Source organism: Anser cygnoides, chromosome 2 (genome assembly GCF_040182565.1).
Source record: "Anser cygnoides isolate HZ-2024a breed goose chromosome 2, Taihu_goose_T2T_genome, whole genome shotgun sequence".
In the NCBI taxonomy this organism is placed as follows: domain Eukaryota; kingdom Metazoa; phylum Chordata; class Aves; order Anseriformes; family Anatidae; genus Anser; species Anser cygnoides.
Genome location: NC_089874.1, coordinates 158,032,214 through 158,050,567, shown reverse-complemented (window position 1 = coordinate 158,050,567; position 18,354 = coordinate 158,032,214). Strand labels below are relative to the sequence as shown.

General features: G+C 40.3%; 1 protein-coding gene across 8 annotated transcripts in view; it reads left to right on the top strand.

Annotated features, from left to right (window-relative positions):
• The window catches only part of FAM135B (family with sequence similarity 135 member B), a 204,799-nt gene that overhangs the window by 84,011 nt on the left and 102,434 nt on the right, over positions 1-18,354 (top strand). For all 8 annotated transcript variants that reach the window (XR_010828841.1, XM_066990771.1, XM_066990767.1 and 5 more), the window contains one exon: positions 10,591-10,670. Coding sequence is in view for 5 of the 8 variants with exons in the window: in XM_066990771.1 (XP_066846872.1) it covers positions 10,591-10,670 (80 nt within the window). In the remaining 3 variants the exon portion in view is untranslated. The remainder of the gene's footprint in view (positions 1-10,590; positions 10,671-18,354) is intronic.

The following is an 18,354-nucleotide window of genomic DNA, read 5'->3' as shown; positions in this document are numbered from 1 at the left end:
TATATTCATTTCAGTCTACAAACATTGCAGAAACACTTTAGAACTCTCATGAGACACCATGTTTGTCTGGCTGTACATCTTATGCTAATAAAAAAGCTGTAACATAAAAGTTTGAATTAAGAAAGAAAAGAATGACCTTCAGTAATATTCAGCTCCTTTTATATTTATTAAATAATTTCTATAAGTGCTTCTTGTTGGCACCCACAGCAGTTAAGGATTGCATACCTCTGTAAGATTATTGAAGTTTAAGATTTTTTCAGATGCTTCAGTTACAAGAGCACAAAATCTCTTCTTCTCTAGCTGCTCATATAATTTAAAAATGGATTGAAAAATGTTACTACTTGACTGTGAAACCAAATTAAGCCATGTTTCCCAGGTTTCTCATTGCCTTTGAGAAAAGGATGTAAGTGTCATATCCTTACTGGGGTTCTAATTTTCTGCCCTTTACTTTGCCTGCCTCTCTTTGCCTGTCTCTTTCATTTTACTCTGCTGTACACTATTCTACTACCTACTCCTCTTCACCCCTACTTTGCTATGCTGCCTGAAAGGAAAGTAAAGGGCAGATTGCTTTAAGAGTATGGATACAGGACCAAATAAAAGGCAGCATTGCTACCTTGGTGAGCATAAAAGGCCAAGAGCCCCTGAGGTGAGCATAAAAGGAGATATAAAGAGTGCTGGTTGGTGTAATTGTCAGAGAGCTGCAGGGATGCAAGGGCTGGAGCTTTTATGGCCCGTAGGGTTGCAAGTTTCTGCAGTGAAGAGATATCTGATGAAGCTACAAGTATAAAAATTATCAAGGTTGTGGCTTACCTGGATCCAAATGAAAGCCTCGCCTCAAAGGCATCAAGTGCCTAGTGTAGGCTCTGATTCAGTAACACACTGAAGTATGGAAGCTGTTCTGTTAAGTTTAATGCTTGTTTGCCAAAAGGTGTATATTTTTCCACATCGCATTCGGAGCATTCAGCTTTGGAGAGCTTCCAGCTCTAATTCTTGGTCTCTAAACATACCTATCTGTGTTTGATCCTGGTACATGCTAGGCATCTTCAGCAAGGTGTTGAGACCCCTCACACATAGTGTTTGCTTGGGTGATAATCACACAAATATTTGTTAGGTTTGTAGAGCTTGACACCATTTATTGTTAGAACAGGATTTTCTATGAAAATAAAAAATCTGAAAGGTTGGCTGCCAAATGTTTACAATTGGAGAATTTCCTCTTATTGCATGCCTCCTTGTGTCTGCATGCTACAGCCTCCTTGTAGGTGGGCAGTTTGCTGTCAGTAGACCAACTATGCCTTCTAGCAAGTCAAGGGCTATATTAGTTACTGTACTGCAAGGAGGGTATGTATTGCACTTCTCTTTCCCTATTAATTTTAGATCTACCTTCGTCAAAAGAGCCTGGGGATAAATCTGCAGTGAGAATTGTGGAAACTTGATGTGACAAATGAAGTCTGGATCGGAGTGCCGTAGTTGCGTTTGACTAACCTGCTGTTGTGGGCATTATGGAGGAAGCTTCCTGACAGACCTGTCACCTGGTTCAGTGTTTGTGTAAGACTGAGGAAAGCCTTCCTCTTGACACTTCCAACAGCCATTTTTATGCTTCCAAAATGAGAAGGTTTTTTTTAGGCAGGAGCCCTGAGCTGTCCACGTTGTTCCTTCTGCTGACAAAAGAGTGGGAAGGAAATGCTGATGGTGGGAAGGGTGATGGCAGTTGAGAAGAACAACGTACTGCTTACTGGTAGCTCCTCTGTGACACGTTCTCACTCCTGTATTTTGGGGCTCTTCAGCACCATGCTAGAAGCCTGTGGTAGAGGTGGTCACACAGGTTTCTTGAAATACCATTTAATTGAGAAAGCAGCCTGACTGATGTTTGTAGATGTGTGTAGGTTCACAGGAAATATCCAACAAATGAAATGTTTGGAAATAAGCTTGCAGTTTCACTTCAAAGCTTACATCTGAGCTGTATGCATTTTTAATCACCTAAGAATGCAACAGAATAGGTATTATTTTCCCTTCTTTACAGTAGCGCATTTAATGTAATTAAGAAAAGCTTTAAGGTCATCCATCTTTTATTCTTTTCTGAGTGGATGTACTTCTAGCTCCTGTTACAATGGAGCGTCACGTCCAAATGTCACTGTTTACATGTGATTCTTTGTGGTGTAGTAACAAACTTTTTGGTTGTAACATGAAACATTCTCCCCTCATATGCAGAGAAAAATATTTTTGCAATTTGAAACCTTTCGGTTTTGTTGCACTCAGCACCCCCGCACACCCAGAACCCTCTTGGCCGCCCCTTCCTCCTCACCCGTAGCCCTGCTCCAGCGGGGGCCCTGCCCCGGGCTGCAGCCCTTCAGGAACACCCTGCTCCCGCGGGGGCTCCCCACGGCCGCAGCTCCCTCAGGAAATGTCCCCCTGCTGCGGCGTGGGCCCTCCCCGGGCTGCAGGGTGGAGATCTGCTCCAGCGGGGGCTCCGCAGGGCTGCCGGGGAATCCCTGCTGCCTGTGGGCCTGGAGCCCCTCCTGCCCTCCTCCCCCTGGGGCCTGGGCCCTCTGCTGCTTCTCCCTCGCCCTGGGCCTCCTCCTCAGCCTGTGCCCGCTCTGCCCTTTCGGAAATCTGTTTTCCCCGAGGTGCCGCCAGCTTGGTGCTGGGCTCAGCTGGGCCCTGCCATGGGGCCATTGGAGCCACCACAGAGGCCCTGCAGCCTCTGGCCAGCACCTGGGCCTCGACATTCAGTTCAGTATCATTGTTTGTTCGGGGGCTCCTGTTCACCTTTGATGATTAATGTATATTTTATACGCATTATTTTGTACTGACAAGCGTGTTCCAGTCAGCAACATCCAGAGCCGCTTTGAGCCCTGTTGTGCTGGTGCATTTTGGATGCTGATCATGGAAGAACTTGCTGATGAACTGCTTCTGTGGAGACGTTTGTGAACCACACACACTGGCTGCTGTTTAGCATAAAGAGATCTAAGAGTTTGTCCTATTTTGTGGTTGTATTGTAGGGCTTCCTTATGTCTGTGCTTTTTGCACACCATCTTATGCAGCAATATGATTCTTCCCCTCCCCACCCCCACGCCCGAGTTTCATCTCCCAGTATCTGTCTAGGAAATAATAGTTTGTAGTTTGGTTCGTTAATTGTTTGAAATCCAAGGTGCTGTGTTTCTCTGGAAATCACTGTCAATAATCACAGTCGTTTCATCTAACCCACAGAAACTTCCGGAATATGCAGCAGGTAGCTCTCAGAGGGTAACATACTTTGTATTCCTCTTCTGGGAATCATCAACACAAGACAAAAAGGTCTGCTAATATGCTAATATTGCCAGAGAAGGAATGTATATTCTTTCCAGCAGGAAAACAAAACAAACCAACCAACCAACCAAACAAACAAACAAAAAAAACCCATGAACTCCCTTTATAGCCAATGAAGTAGCTTGTTGGATAGAGATTTGAGGTCTTTTCTCATGCTGTTCTTAGAAGTTTTTTCCTTGTTGTTTTCCAAAACAGTGTACTGCTTTGGCTCCCCTGCAGCAGCAATTTGATAGGGTTTTGCTGACAGGGACTGCTGGAGGGCAACTCCAACACACTGGTCTGAGGAGCAACAGAATCTCAAGGCTGAGTGACAGGGCTCAGCCTACAGTTGTTTTGTTTACAGTAGGTACTAGCTTAAGGGTTGTTTATTAAAACACAGCCTAAAACAGAATGAAATGTTAAGCCTTGGAGTTTGTCAGATAGAATTCATAGCAAGCAGAAGCTATTTAGTTTTGTAGTTTTCTGGTTCCTGTGGCAGTGGTACTGAGCCAACCTTTTCACTTTCCATGCTGCAGGAATGAATAGGGAGGAGCAGCCTAGTCTGTCAGGGCTGCTGGTGGGAGTGATCTGGCTTGGTAGGGTGATGTATCAATATTATCCAACAAATTGCTTCTCTCAGATTAGTCATCCCCAATCCCATTTTCATTGTCTAGTCTCTGTAATGCCACTGCTGGGCAATGGCTCAGGAAGGCAATTACGCAGTAGCTTGTAGGACTAGATGGGAGCTGAGGTGTTCTAGCTTTGATCAGAGAGGAGGAAGCAAAGGGGTGAGTCCAACCATCAGTAATAAGGCTGATATCAGCCTTCTCCATGGATGTGTTCCTCTTCTGTTTTGTTGTAAATCCTCTGGAATTAGGCACTGCCCTGTGTTCTGGTTAGATTACTAGAGATGACATGATGACCCATCTGAAACAAAAATATTTGATTCTCATAAAACTAAATATTTCCACTGTGCATTTGAGTACAATAGTAATAATTAACAGACAGTTAAAAAAAAAATAAAAATCAAACCAACAAAAACCACCATCCAAACAAACAAACAAAAAACCACACACACACACACAAACCTCAACCTTGCCTGGGCGTTAAGTTAGCAGTTAACATCTAAGAGTGATGTTGGTGCTCCTTAGAGGAGGTCTGACCATCACAGAGCTGGGAGGCTGAAAGGTGCTGGTAGCTTTGCCTTTTGAAAGGGGGAGGCAAGGGGTGGCTGCGTAACCCAACACAACCATTAGTGGAGTCAGGCTCCTGAGGGAGGTTTTAACGTCAGTGCCCTAGGTGAGTCAGTACAGGTCGTCAAGGATTAATGAGTGTCCAGGCATAGAAAAACAAAGTTAACATTCAAATTAGCAATGATTTTAAAGACGAGCAGTTCACAAATGACCAGTGAAGATGCCGATGGCAAATTCATTGCTACTAGGGTGACCTGTGCAGACTCTCTCATAGGAGAGATGGAACTTGGTGGTACAGGCTGCCTACGTAAATAACATCAGTCCTGCAAACGAGAAGGATCCGTGTCCTATAAATTATTCAGAAATTAACTCAGCTTCCCCTAAAAATAAATTGGCTTTTTTTCATCCCTGTGTCTGCTAGGAGGCTGTTTCATAGTCTTGCTCCTTTGCCAGCTACAACTTCATATTTCTAAATTGCATTTATTCATGGGCAGTTATACGTGGTTGTTCTTGTGCCAATGTTGTACTTTCTTGTACCTCACTCTCCTTCTTCCTTCCTGATGTTTTTCCTTTCAGTGTATTTATAGATAGAGAGGGGATCTGATTGCTCTGTGTTTTGCTGAGTTGTGTGCCAAGTTCCTTTAGTTCTTTTTTTTTTTGAAATCAGCTTGCTGTTTCCTCATCTTCCCTTCACAGGACCTGTTCCACATTATCCGACAATTTTCCATGGTCTCCCTACTTTACTGAAGTCTAAATAAGCTTTTCTGCACTGTTCTTGTTTAAAAACATAAAACAACCAACCAACCAAACAAACAAAAACACCCAACACAGTAACAACAACAAAAAGCGCTCACACACAAAAAGCAACAGCAGCTATTTACTCAAAGAGAGGTACCACCTAACCTAACTCTAATGAGCCAGACACAGCCTGTGGATTGGATATTGGATTAGATTATTAGATTGGATGTTAGGAAAAGGTTCTTCACTAAGAGTGGTCGGGCACTGGAACAGGCTCCCCAGGGAAACGGTCATGGCACCGAGCCTGCTGGAGCCATGAGTTGGACTAGATAGTCCTTGTGGGTCCCTTCCAACTCAGGATATTCCATAATTTTGTGATTGCATTTGTAGCAAAACAATAATTTTATTGCAATTTCTTATTTATTTCTTAATTATTCTTTCTTTCAAAATCTACAGTAAAGCCTTGTGCATTTGTAAGATGTCACTCAAAAACCCATAGTGGTGTCCATTTAAACGCCTTTGAAAAATGACTTTCTTCTGTACATCACCAGTCCTACAGTACCTTTCTTGATTTCTTGGGTTTGTTGTAAATCTTTATGATCAATTTTCCAGATCATGTGACACTTCTGCCAGGGTTTTCATGCTTTCTCCTCACTAAGCACGCTGATCTCTTTGATTTTGGCATCTTGGTTGTGATTTTTTCCAAAGCTTTGTACTCTTCTTTAGCCTTCTTATCTGTGTTGTTCATGAAAAGTAAGCAGGAGAGCAAAATATTTTGTTATTTTGGTGGATAAAATCTTATTTATTGTTAGTGTCAGCGCTGTATCACTATTGGGCAACCCTTCCCTCTGCTTGCTCATATGTGGTGGAGAACACCCTGCAGCTATATTAGCGGCTTTTGCAATGCTTACCTCAGCCTGATTTTCCAGTGTTAGGCATAAATTTGACTTTAGATCTAGTTCCCATTCTTTGCATTTTTTTGTGTTCACTCCATTTTGGAGATGTTTACTCAGCTGGGCTGAGCTGAAGTACTTCTCTGTAGGAATTCTTCCCAAGCCTGCAACGTAGATAGCAGTTACTTTTACATAAAGAGTCTGTTCAATTGCCTCCATGCTCAGCTCAGACCACCCTCAAGGCTCTGCTGCTCCAGTGTCCAGATAGCAAATAGTCCGCTCAGATGAGAAGAGGTCATGATGACTCCGAAGAGAGCTCACATCTCTAAATTGATCCCTCTCTTGCTTGGGTGGATTGGAAGAGACTGGTGAGGGTGACCAGTCTTTGAAGCCACTTCCTGATAAAGGTAGTCAGCTGTAGATGTTTACGTTCATCCTGAGGAAAAACAGGAACACTTCATGCTCAGCTGTACCTGTTGCTTCAGCATGATTTATCTATCCCATTTGTAGTTCATGCAGTACCCCAGTGTAACAGAAGGAGTGGTATTAGCTAGTGTCAAAGCTGTTTTCCATCCACCATCCTGTTAGCAAGGACTGAGAACAGTATTCACTCATGTAACAGTGTGGATGTTTGCAGAGGTACTGACAGAAAGAGTATTTTATTATTTGCTCTCATTAGTGGGGGTCTGTTTTATGTCTTGTTCCCACTAATACTTTTACAGCACAATCAAGAGAGGAGTAGGGCAGCGGCGTGGGGAAGTGGAGCTATTTATCTGTGTTTGCTGCTGAAAAAAATGTATGGGATGCTATACTTACAACGGACCGTATTTTGATCAGGGAAATGCTCTTCAGTAATGAACAAGCTATTTTGAAGTAATCATACAACTTCACAGTATGGGAACAGGAACCTTAATTTTTATGTTTTTGCTTAGTTGTAAAGTCAGTATTTGATAATTTCTCCCTACCTGCAAATAGAGGAAGATCTGGGAAAGAATGGGCAATATTCGCCTGTTTTATGATTTAAATACTGATTTGGGGATTAAAATTAGAAATGCAGATAATGGGTTTAATTTAGTTTCCTGTAGGATGTTTACTTTAACCGCACAACAAGAGGTCTGGTGAAACTCAAATGAGGATGTCTTTGCCCCTTTCTGGTCACCTAAGTGGAAGCTACTCTTTGCTCTTATTATGTTTGTAGTATTTATAATCTCCTTCAGAGCTATTGTTAACATTTTGCCTGAAAACTTTCATTGAAAAATGACTTGTTCTCAAAAATTTTCAGGGAAACTATTCTATTTTAAAGCAATGAATTGATAAAATCTGAGCATTTCTATTTCATTTTTAATTTATTCTTTTGTTTTGAGCCCTTGATCCTTTCACTGCCCTATCTGTTGAATTCCGTGAATATCAGTGGGATGTTGGGGACTTAATTCACCATCGTTCTCTGCATTAATCTACTGGATCAACAGTGACACTACCTTATGGTGCAAGACATTGCAACACAAACATAACGCAAAGAGCTTGGAACACAAGACAGATTCACAAATCTCCTCTGTATTCTGGGTATAGAACCATTCTCTAAAGCCTTTCTTTAGGATGAGTGTATCAAATTCCATGATGGAATTCCTTCTTTTCCAGTATGGAATTCATACCGGAAAATGGCATTTATCTGACATGTGCCACCTTCTGGACTCATCTCACAGAGGCCACCCCTGCAGTGCCCTGCTAACAAATCTTTGCCGTATAAACCCAATACACACATTCAAAATCTAAGGGGAAATGATAGTCATATTCCTTAGTATTGCAGACCTCACCAATCTCTAGATTCTCTTCACTTCTGGACCTGTAAACTAATTTTAACCTTTATCATAGAGTGCCTTAGGTTTCTATCATTTTTCGGTGCAGTTTTTGTTTTGAACAGTTAAACACGCTGGGTACAGGGAAGTAGGTATATTTATGACTTCAATCAAATGGTTTTGCCAGAATAAAGGGGATGAACAGGGAAAGGTTAAAATAAGATAAAGAGCTAGCTATTTTATGCCATTGCACCTAGCCCACTTTGAAAAAAAAACAACAGTAAATTTAATATTTAGATATCTTCATGTATTTTTGATGTCCAAGGCTGTGTTACAGTTAGCAGTTCTAGTCTGGGCCAAGTGAAGCCATTTTCCTGATGAAAATGTCTAGGGCTGTTTGAGATGCTCACAAGGCACTGGGCAGTGTCTGAGGACAAAGGAGCAGCTTAGAGGGGCTGTGGTGGGCTGAGCACAACCCCCATCCCATCCCCTGAACTGCTCGAGGATATGGAGAGGAGTTAGGAGTGATGGAGTGATGTTGAACTTGGGAAAAGGGACACAGAGTGGGGGGGAGGCGTTTCTTACTACTTAAATTAGCAAGAAATTATACTCATTTTCCCCAAGGTGAGTCCATTTTGCCAGTGATTGTAACTGGTAAATGACCTACCTGTCTTTATCTTGACCCACAAGATTTTTCATCATATTTTCTCCTGCTGTTCTGTTGAGGAGGGTGGGTAAAAGAGCAGCTAGGTGGAAATTTGGCTCTTAGCCAAGGCTAACCTATCACGATCTTAAGAGGGAAATATCTAAGAGAGTTACCAGGCAGTTTTGGACGTGATTCTTAGGAATAAATCTAGTGGAAGGGACATGGAGCAAAACATCATTAATATGTACATACTGAGTAGTGTCCTATTACCCTGCCTTGGCAATGCACTAATACCACATTGCTGTAATTTCGAAATGTTTAGACTGTGTGTATAGCCCAAGGAGGGTATTTTTGTCAGTTAAATATTTGTATTGCATATAATTGTAATGAAAATACAAAGGGTCTTAAGGCATAATTCTGGTACTCGCTCTTGAAGAAATCAGCACCAATAACATTAAGTCAAAACTCTTAATCATTGTACAAGAACAGTGTAAGGGAGAGAAGGATCAAGCAGTTAATGTTTGGTTGTAATTTAACTAGATATTGTGTGTTCAGAGTCTGAGCTTCTTTTGTTTTCTTTTCTGAAAACTAAAATATAAATGGAGAGGTTTTATTTCCAAGTTCTTGCCTGAAACAGAAGACCAAAAAGGATACCAAAAAGTGCTAGGGGATGTGCTGGGACTATATCCAGGTGGCAGGGATCTGCAAGTTGGAGCAGGTAGGGTAAGGTGAGCTTTCAGCAGTGAGGGACTGTAACAGAATTGTCACCAAGACATTTTTTTTTTCTCTCCCCATCAGACCCCTTCCATCAGCTTTTAATCTAGCAGAGACAGACATAGATTATTCACTATTACATCCCTAGTAAAGATTACATTGCTAAGCGTGACCTGTATGAGCTGTTGTTTATTCAGCAGTTCTCAGAAGACTGGATTTTCTAACAGTTCATTTCCACGTAGTGTTATACTCTTCTGGAGAAACAATTCTGCCAGCTGTCATAAAGTCTTCAGGTGCTGGGTAGACCTTTACATTTCTAATTTAGATTTTATTTTTGTATTTAGAGGGTGAAAACAAATCAGGCTGAAAATGTCTCCACACACTTGTAAGACAACCCTGATGTGAGGCATTTATAAATGAATAAACCAAACATAGGGTAGGAGGGAAAATGCAAAGAAAGGGGAACTGACACCAGCATGGTGTTGCGGCAGCTCAGTGGGAGAGCTGTGAACTGTCAGAGGTGTCCTGTGCTACAGCGAAGTGGCTTAGGAGCTGTAATACCTACTGGTGTGCATCGCCTGTTATTCCTTGCTTATGAAAGTGCCAACAAGAAAAGACTAGGATAAGTTTATTTCTCCGTTTGGACTGAGTTCATATTTGCAAACTTTGTAAAGTACCTTGCACTGTGTGTAATAAACTGGTGAAACTACTGAAGTTTTCTTAAGTTTTCTATTTTTTTTTTTTTTGGTCATCCTTCACCTAACGTATGCATCACCTATAGGATAGCAAATAACTAGAAAGTAACTGCTTGAGGTATGATTGAAGCTAGTGACAACATTTTAAAGATATGATATGCTCAACGTGGAACACAAGAATGATAATCCCTATGTATAAAATGAGTTTTCCTGGATATGCGATTAGCACATTCGTTTTCTTTCCACAGAAGTTTCCAATTCCTTTATTTTGCATTAAATTTTTGTCACTGATTTCCCTGCATTTTTCCATATGTTTTTTTTTTCCACTTTTTTTTTTTTTTTTTTTACCCTGTGAGAAGCCAAGCTCATTTCACAGCCTTTCCTTATAATTTATACATTTGGTCTCTGTTCATTCAGACTGCTATAAAATAGGATGGGGATGATAACGTCAGTATAAATTATAACTTCAGTTAAAAACTACAAAGCAGAGAAAAGGGCTCAGTATTTCTGACCTAGTCTGTTCTGGGCCTGTTTGTGTGTAGATGCCCATGATATGTTCTCAAAGATTTTTTAGACGGATGAAGCAGTCACCTGTGTAACAGCATGACGTTTTTAATTCTGTCTCCCCAGGTATTACCAGATAAGAGCTGGGCTGAAAATCCCATCCAGGATTCCTCACAGGCTCTTTGCTACAATTGCAGGACAGACAGGTAAGGAGGTTCCTGAGGGGTGGGACATGGCTGGAGGTGGGGCAGGGTGCGTGAGGGGAACAGGTGAAGCATGGCCATTAATTTCAAAGTCTGATCTTGGATTTGGATCCAATCCTGGATTTCCTTACTGATCTCTGACTGTTCAGGTTTCTGTTATTGTGTGGGATGTTACTGAGTTGGGCTTGAGTTTTAGTGCATGTGTGTGTTTTCATGCTCAGCTCTGGGGGTGTGCAAGGGGGCTTATTTCAGACTGGGCCATGCTTAGGTGACTGAGGAGGCAGATGGAGAGCAGGCACAGAATGGTCTGTTTTGGAAGGGACCTTTAAAGGTCATCCAGTTTCACCCCCTCTGCCATGGGCAGGGACACCTCCCACCAGACCAGGCTGCCCAAAGCCCCATCCAGCCTGGCCTTGAGCACCTCCAGGGATGGGGCATCCACAGCTTCTCTGGGCAGCCTGTGCCAGGGCCTCACAACCTTCTGAGTAAAGACTTCATTCTGAATATCTATCTAAATCTACCCTCTTGTAGTTTAAAGACATTCCCCCTTGCCCTATCACTACACCCCCGACAAAGAGTCCCTGCCCAGCTTTCATGTAGGCCTCATGTAGGTACTGGAAGGCCACAATGAGGTCTCCCCGGAGCCTTCTCTTCTCCAGGCTGAACAACCCCAACTCCCTCAGCCTGTCTTTGTAGGAGAGGTGCTCCAGCCCCTTTATCATCTTTGTAGCCCTTCTCTGGACTCATTCCAATACTTCGGTGTCCTTCTTGTGCTGCAGGTCCCAGAGCTGAACACAGTCCTCCAGCTGGGGTCTCACAAGGGCAGTGCAGAGCAGTCCTTGCTGCTATGTGAAAAGAGCAGAGAAGGAAAGTGATAAGGTGGACAGGATTGGTCCAGGAGACCTTGATTGCACAGATCCACTGTGCAGTCAAGATGTTACTTAGACATATGACTTTTTTTTCTGGACTTTCAAAGCTGGAGAAGTGTTATGAATTGGGGTTGGAACTGAAAGAAGGACAAAACAAAATTACATATTGAGGAAAAGCCATGCATATAAAGACAATTCTTCACTTCCTGCTGTAAAAGTGTACATAACACTGGGGTGCTGTCTTGGGGCCCTACAGAGGTAGGAGCTTCTGAGTTAGTGAACACTACTGAGTGTTGACAGAAACCATACCAAATCCACAGCCAGGTTCACGCTGGAGGAAACTGGTACAGACTTGTGTTCTGGTTTTGGCTAGGATAGAGTTAATTTTCCTCCTAGTAGCTGATATGATGCTGTGTTCTGGATGTAGAATGAGAATAATGCTGATAACACACCAATGTTTCAGTTGTTTCAGAGCAGTGCTCACCCAAAGCCAAGGACTTTCCAGCTCCTCGTGCTGCCCTGCCAGCGAGGGGCTTGGGGGTGCAGCAGGAGCTGGGAGGGAACAGGACCAGGACAGCTGGCCCAGATGGACCAAAGGGATGTCCCATACCATGTGGTATCATGCTGAAATATTACTAGGAGGTGGCTGGCTGGGGTGGGGGTCCGCTGCTCAGGGATGGGATGGACATTGGTCAGCAGGTGACCAATTATCTCAACCCATGAGCTTTTACTTTTTTCTGTCCCAATTCTCTCCCCCTTCCCACTGGGAGATGGGGGAGTGAGTGAATGGCTGTGTGGTGCTGAGCTGCCTGCCGGGTTAAACTGGGATGCACTGTCCTTAGTATAAGGATACCCACTGGTAAAGCAATGTCATACCGTAGGATTATTGTAGCACTTTCTCAGTTAGCTATTCTTCAGGTGTATCTTCATAATTTTGACATTTCTGGACACACATCACAGTTAGGCACACCAATTAATTCATTGCGCCATTATCATTATCAGCATAGATCCTTTAAGTACTTGTAGAATTTAAACTGCCCTTTTCCTCTTGAGTTTTTATGTCAGAAAAGCAATAGAAATTCATGCCACCTTATCTGCAAGCACTCTCTTACATGTGGCTTTCCTTGCTGACAATGGAAGTTGGTTTACTATTCTAAATGATTTCTGGATGAAAATTTTTTAATGTTAATGACAGCTTGTAGAGAATAAGCAATGGAGTCCTTTTCACTCAATACTGTGCAGAGAGGATGAAAAAATGTGAGTGCAAGATTAATGAGTTCTTGAATATTACATTTTGATTTTTTCATTTTTACATTTGAAATGTTCAAATTTAACATTCTTTCATAGATTAAATGTTTGCTTTTTTCAGTTTGAAAGTCTGGTTCAGTTAACCAAGATTAAATTATACATTAAAATACAAAATAATTCTACAAATTACATTTGTATAAAACACAAATAAGTATACAAAAACACACACACACAAAAAAAGTCTGAATAAAAATTTCCAAACTCGAAGTCTGAGTAAAGAAATTGATTCTACGGAAAGAAAAAAGTCCAGTTCTGGTTTGGCATACACTGTAGTGTGAAAAATGCCCAAGGAAGGAAGAAAAATATTTTTCATCCTGTTCCAATGTAAATCACCCTTGGCATATGCAGAATCATATATAAAATAATTATTATTTTACTAACTTTTGTGGGATTTACAAGAAAAGTGTGGAAACTGACAGCATTAGCAATGTTTAGTTTGCTTTCTGCTAGTTTTTTTCATCTGCAGAAGCAGAAGAGGAATAGTTTCAAAGAATTCGTTGGAGGGGAAGGCACTCAGGCTTGACTTGACTCAAGCTGTTTGAACTTAAATATGCCGTGTAGCATGCATATGTATGTGTAAAAATATATAACCATAAAAATATATACAATTACTTAATACCCCTAACCATTATTAGTGTGGTGTGTTTCCTTAAAAACAGGAGGAGACTGGTGGCTGGTGACTTCCTCCGCTGTAAAAGGAGAGAAGGAACAAGGCTGTTTGTGTACAGTCTTTAGTTTCTCTCTGCAGGTTTTGAGACCCCATGAGATTTAGTTTCCTGTCTCTGAATAGACATCATGACTGATGAAGCCTGCTTTTGGCTTATGAAGAGCAAACTATGCTCACCGCTTTTTCTTGTGCAGCTCATAACGTCACATACTTATCAGTCTCAGCATCAGTTCTGCAGGGCTGAGCTAATGCAGACATATCTTAAAGCCAAACTATAGAAGCTCTTTTCTGACTGGATTTATCTATCTATCTATCTATCTATCTATCTATCTATCTATCTATCTATCTATCTATTTATTGCGCCTCTTTTCACCAGCATGGCTTATTAAAATATGTTATGGTGACGTCCACCGGCAGGATACATTAGGCTGAATATGCATGACTCAAGCACAGTCAAAGGAGCTGGGAAAGTGAATGTACCGTCTCATACTAGCACATTGGTACAATTAGCTCCTTGGCTGAATTGTTTTATGATCCACTAAGTGTCTTCCATAAGTTTTTAGGCTATCGTATAAATTTGGAGACAAGGATTCATAAAAGTTATGAATACACAGTCCTTCAGTGGTTTCCAGGCTATAGATACAAGATGAAAGGTTGCAGGAGCTTATCTTTAAATCATATCTTTAAAGCATTTTTATTTAAAAGTTTGCCGGTAAGCATACAAGGTGAAAATACTGGGAGAAATAACAATGGTCAGAAGCAGTTAGGATTAGCTGTTGTATCTTGATTTCCTGGACCACCTGAGTGGAGAACAGTGGAGCCCAGACCTGTACAGGTGAAGATTACTTAAGGAAAGTGGTATATTTGGGGTAAATTTTAGGAGTATTATCGCCTAGGAAGACACACAAGGTTGAATTACATTTTTGAAGGTGCCAGTGCAGCTAAATCTCAGTAAAAGTATAGTTTTGAATTTCCTCTGCAGTGTTTTGCAATAGAATACAAACCACCTGGATGTATTATTTTTTGGACAGAAAATTATTCCTTATTAGTGAAAGCTCCAGTCAGGTTTTGCTATATGCTGTTTTTAGACTCACTGTGCCTCATTCTCATGCACCACAACCATGGAGACCTGCTTGCCTGTTTACATTACAGACCAGGGAAAAAATTTGGTGAATATTGAGAAAAAAAATTGCATGGTTTATAACTAAAGAAATTACTTAGGACTTTGATTTGTGCCCAGATTTCCTTTGTTTCTCCCCTCCAGATGTACCACATTACAAATTTTCAAAACTTTCCAAACAGACAAATATTTTTGACAACTTGTTCTGAAAATCTAATGACAAGTAATACAAAGTATTTAAGAAAAAATAGTACCTGCTAGTCTAATCTTTATTAGATTGTAGGAGTGTTGTACTTAATTTTACTGAGTTACATTGGGTTATTTGCTGATAGTGCAGAAAGCCAAAGAGAGTCAAGGAATATGCGTTTCTTTTTCAGCTATCTCATATAATGCATGGGAGGCGAGATGCAGTATTTGCCATTACACATTAGCTCTTTTAATTGGTGTTGTAGAGATGTTTCATGTACGCATAGTTTGATGATTTCTCATAAAATGGAATACCTTACATTGGGTGTCAAGAAAAAATTAGCCTGATTTAAATTGTGATGTGAAAAAAGGAGAGTATATCAGAAAATGAAGAAAATTGCTGCAACCCATGCTTTCATTTTGCTAGACTGGTTCCTGATCACCCACACTGAATGCCTACAAGACAATTTTGCCCTTTCCTATAAATTAAATGTTCATTCTGGGACTACCTCAGACCTAAAACCTAATCTGAAGGGTTAATTATAATTCTAATATGCTCCTTGACTAACTGTTTGTGTCTGTTTTTAATAGACAATTAGTGATCCTAATCTTTTTAATACTCTTTGGATATCTCAAAAACAAGTTTCTACTGAAGGAATTCTACCTTGATTTTTAAAGAAAAAATCTTTTCTTGTAAACTGCTTCTTAATGCAGTCATAACAAGCATTTGCAGTTAGTTGCTCATTAGAGCAAGAAGAAACAGCACCATGACTTGTGGAATAGTATGAAATTGCAGTCATTAGTTTCAATAACTTTTTGAAAGGTAATTTTTGCCTCCATTAAGTGAAGATAAGCTTACTGCTTTTGAAGCATGAGAAAAGGGGGGAGACATTCATATTTTAGCCAATACATGGTTTTGTTTTCAAGGCTTGTTAAAGTAATCTGAAAATAAAAATGTATTTTATATGTAAAATAAAACATATCTGACAGATACAAATTTTTACCTAGAGGAGACCTTGTTGTGAGAGGAATGACTTTGTGACGATTTATTTTAGAAACCCTTATTACCAGTGAGACCATAAAAGACAGTCAGAAATTTTATGAATTGGTATACCAATGATCGAACAGAATTCAGTGATACTCCACAATATGGGAACAGAGTTAATCCGAACATGGAAAAAAGATGAAGAGGAATAAACCAAAGTGAAAAATCCAGAACTGGGAAGGGCTTGTAAGCACCAACGCATGCCATGGGGCTCTCTCCCTGGGCAGTGAGTCCGAGACAACAAAATTTCATCATCAGTGGCAACTTGAAGGTCTGGTAGGAACAGAAATCAGTTGTTCAGATGCAGAGAGAGCCCCCACACCATGTTTGCTGCTTAAGGCCAACAATGTCCTTCAGTTTTACTGTTAAACGATCCATAGGGGTTTTCAGACCTACTGCTCTGGAGGCAGGACCTTCAGAGGTCCTTACATGTTTACTTACATGTCTCTGATCCTTGCTGTCCTTTCAGTCTAATGTACAGTTCAACTGTGCAAGTTCTTCAACATCCACAAATGCCCTAAATGCTGAATAGTCATTTTCACTAATTCAGTAGAGAGTTGCATCCAGACAACTGTTTCCTCCTGCTGTGCACTGAAGAAAAAAATGTCCTTTTGATGTCTTATTGTGATGTCCTTTGCTTTATTTGGGGGATTTTCTCGTCTGAATTAGTATTTCAAATAAATATGTGGAATGTCAGCTACACAGTTAGGTGACACAGCAAAGAAATATTTGTTCACCTAAGTTTCTGAAGCTCAAAGTCATTTTCAGAAGTGAATCCTGTAACTGAACAGGGCTCTTAAGGAACTGACAATGAGTTTGAAAACAACAATGAAACAATACAAAACAACAACAACAAAGAACAACATAGATTTTGTTTGTGTATTTAAGAAAGCAACAACAAACTTTGCATTGATGCAAAGTGCTACCTATCTTCTCACATTTCAACAAGTCTGAGAAATGAACCTTGGTTTATAGAGCAATACAGTCATAAGAAACTGCATTTATATTAGGATCTTTCATAAAAGGAAATTAATAGGGTATCTTCTTTTTATCCTCACTGAATCTATGTATTGGCAGGGAGGCAGTTTTATGTAATGCTTTCCATGAGGCTAATTGGAAGTGTCAAAAGGTAAGGTTAAGATAAAAGATTCATCTTAGAAATATGCAGCTTTAATCAAAAGTCACATTGAGGGAGAAAACATTCTGAACTTTTTGATCAAGCAATTTAAAAATAATGGTGTCTCCTTTAGAAATGATTTAATCTAAATATAACATCTGCATTTATTCTAAATATAAATATGCTAAATATATTATTTTAAAACTATAAGAAGTCTCTTCAAACATTTAAATAGGAAAATGATGATGCGTTGGAAAGGTTTCTGCCTGAAAAATGTTGTCTCGGCACTTTCAAATCTAGCTTATTTTAGCTTAATTATAAAAACTGAGGGTCTGCATGTATTCCTCTGCTTAAGAAGATTTATTTTCAAGCTTCAGCAGTAGAGTTCTCAAAGCTAAAATGTAGATGTGCAACTTAGTACATGCAGATGAAAGTGGCAGGTTCAGTGGCAGGTTCATTCCAGGGATATGTGGATTTTTGTCTGTTTTTAGGTATGGGCTTGTAAAATGATATAGATGTTTGTCTTCAGAGCCTGAATTTTCAGAAATGGTGGTTATTTGGATTGATTCCATCTTTTTTTTTTTTTTTTTTTCCCCAACCTGAAACACTACAGTTTCTGTAGGAAAGTACTTCTGAAACTAGGATGTCAAAATGTGCTAACTAAATAGCCCCATCACAGCTGAAAATCTGCAGTAAGATCCAATATTTCCTGTTCACCAATTGCCAAGAAGGAGAAATAATATTAAAAAATGGATAACTTGTGACAAATCATGACAATCTTAACAACCCTCTTTTACAAACTATCACATAAATTTTTTATATAAATCACAGGAAAAAAAAATCATAAAATGTAGCTGGAATCCTATGTGGGAAACAAACTTGTTTTACCAGCAAAACTCCTTCAAGTCTGTCATCAGAGCCAAAAACCGAATGGGTTTGGCTTCACAGTTCCTGGGCGCTATAAATTCCTGTAAGCTTCAAGTACCTGAAAGCAGAGTTATTGCTAGTATTAAGTAAAGGGTATATTGTCTTTCTGGAGAAATAATAGATAGAACAGAAAGTTTGTCCTTCATCTCTTGATTTCATTTTGAATGTGGGACACTATCATGTTAAACTGACAGCTGTAATAACCTCATATTCCCTCTAGATAAGATGTATCCAAGGGAATACAATGTACGGAACAGAGGGCTACAGAAATACTAGAAACTTCTGCAGAAGATGCCACCGGGCTGGATTTATGTTGGTTAAGAAATGGGCAGATGTCACGACTGAGTTGTTTTTCACTAGTTCAACTTACAGATAAAAGGGAGTAGACATCTTTGGGAAAGGCTATGAATCACCAGCTAAGGGAGGATCTTGCATATGTCCAAGGGGC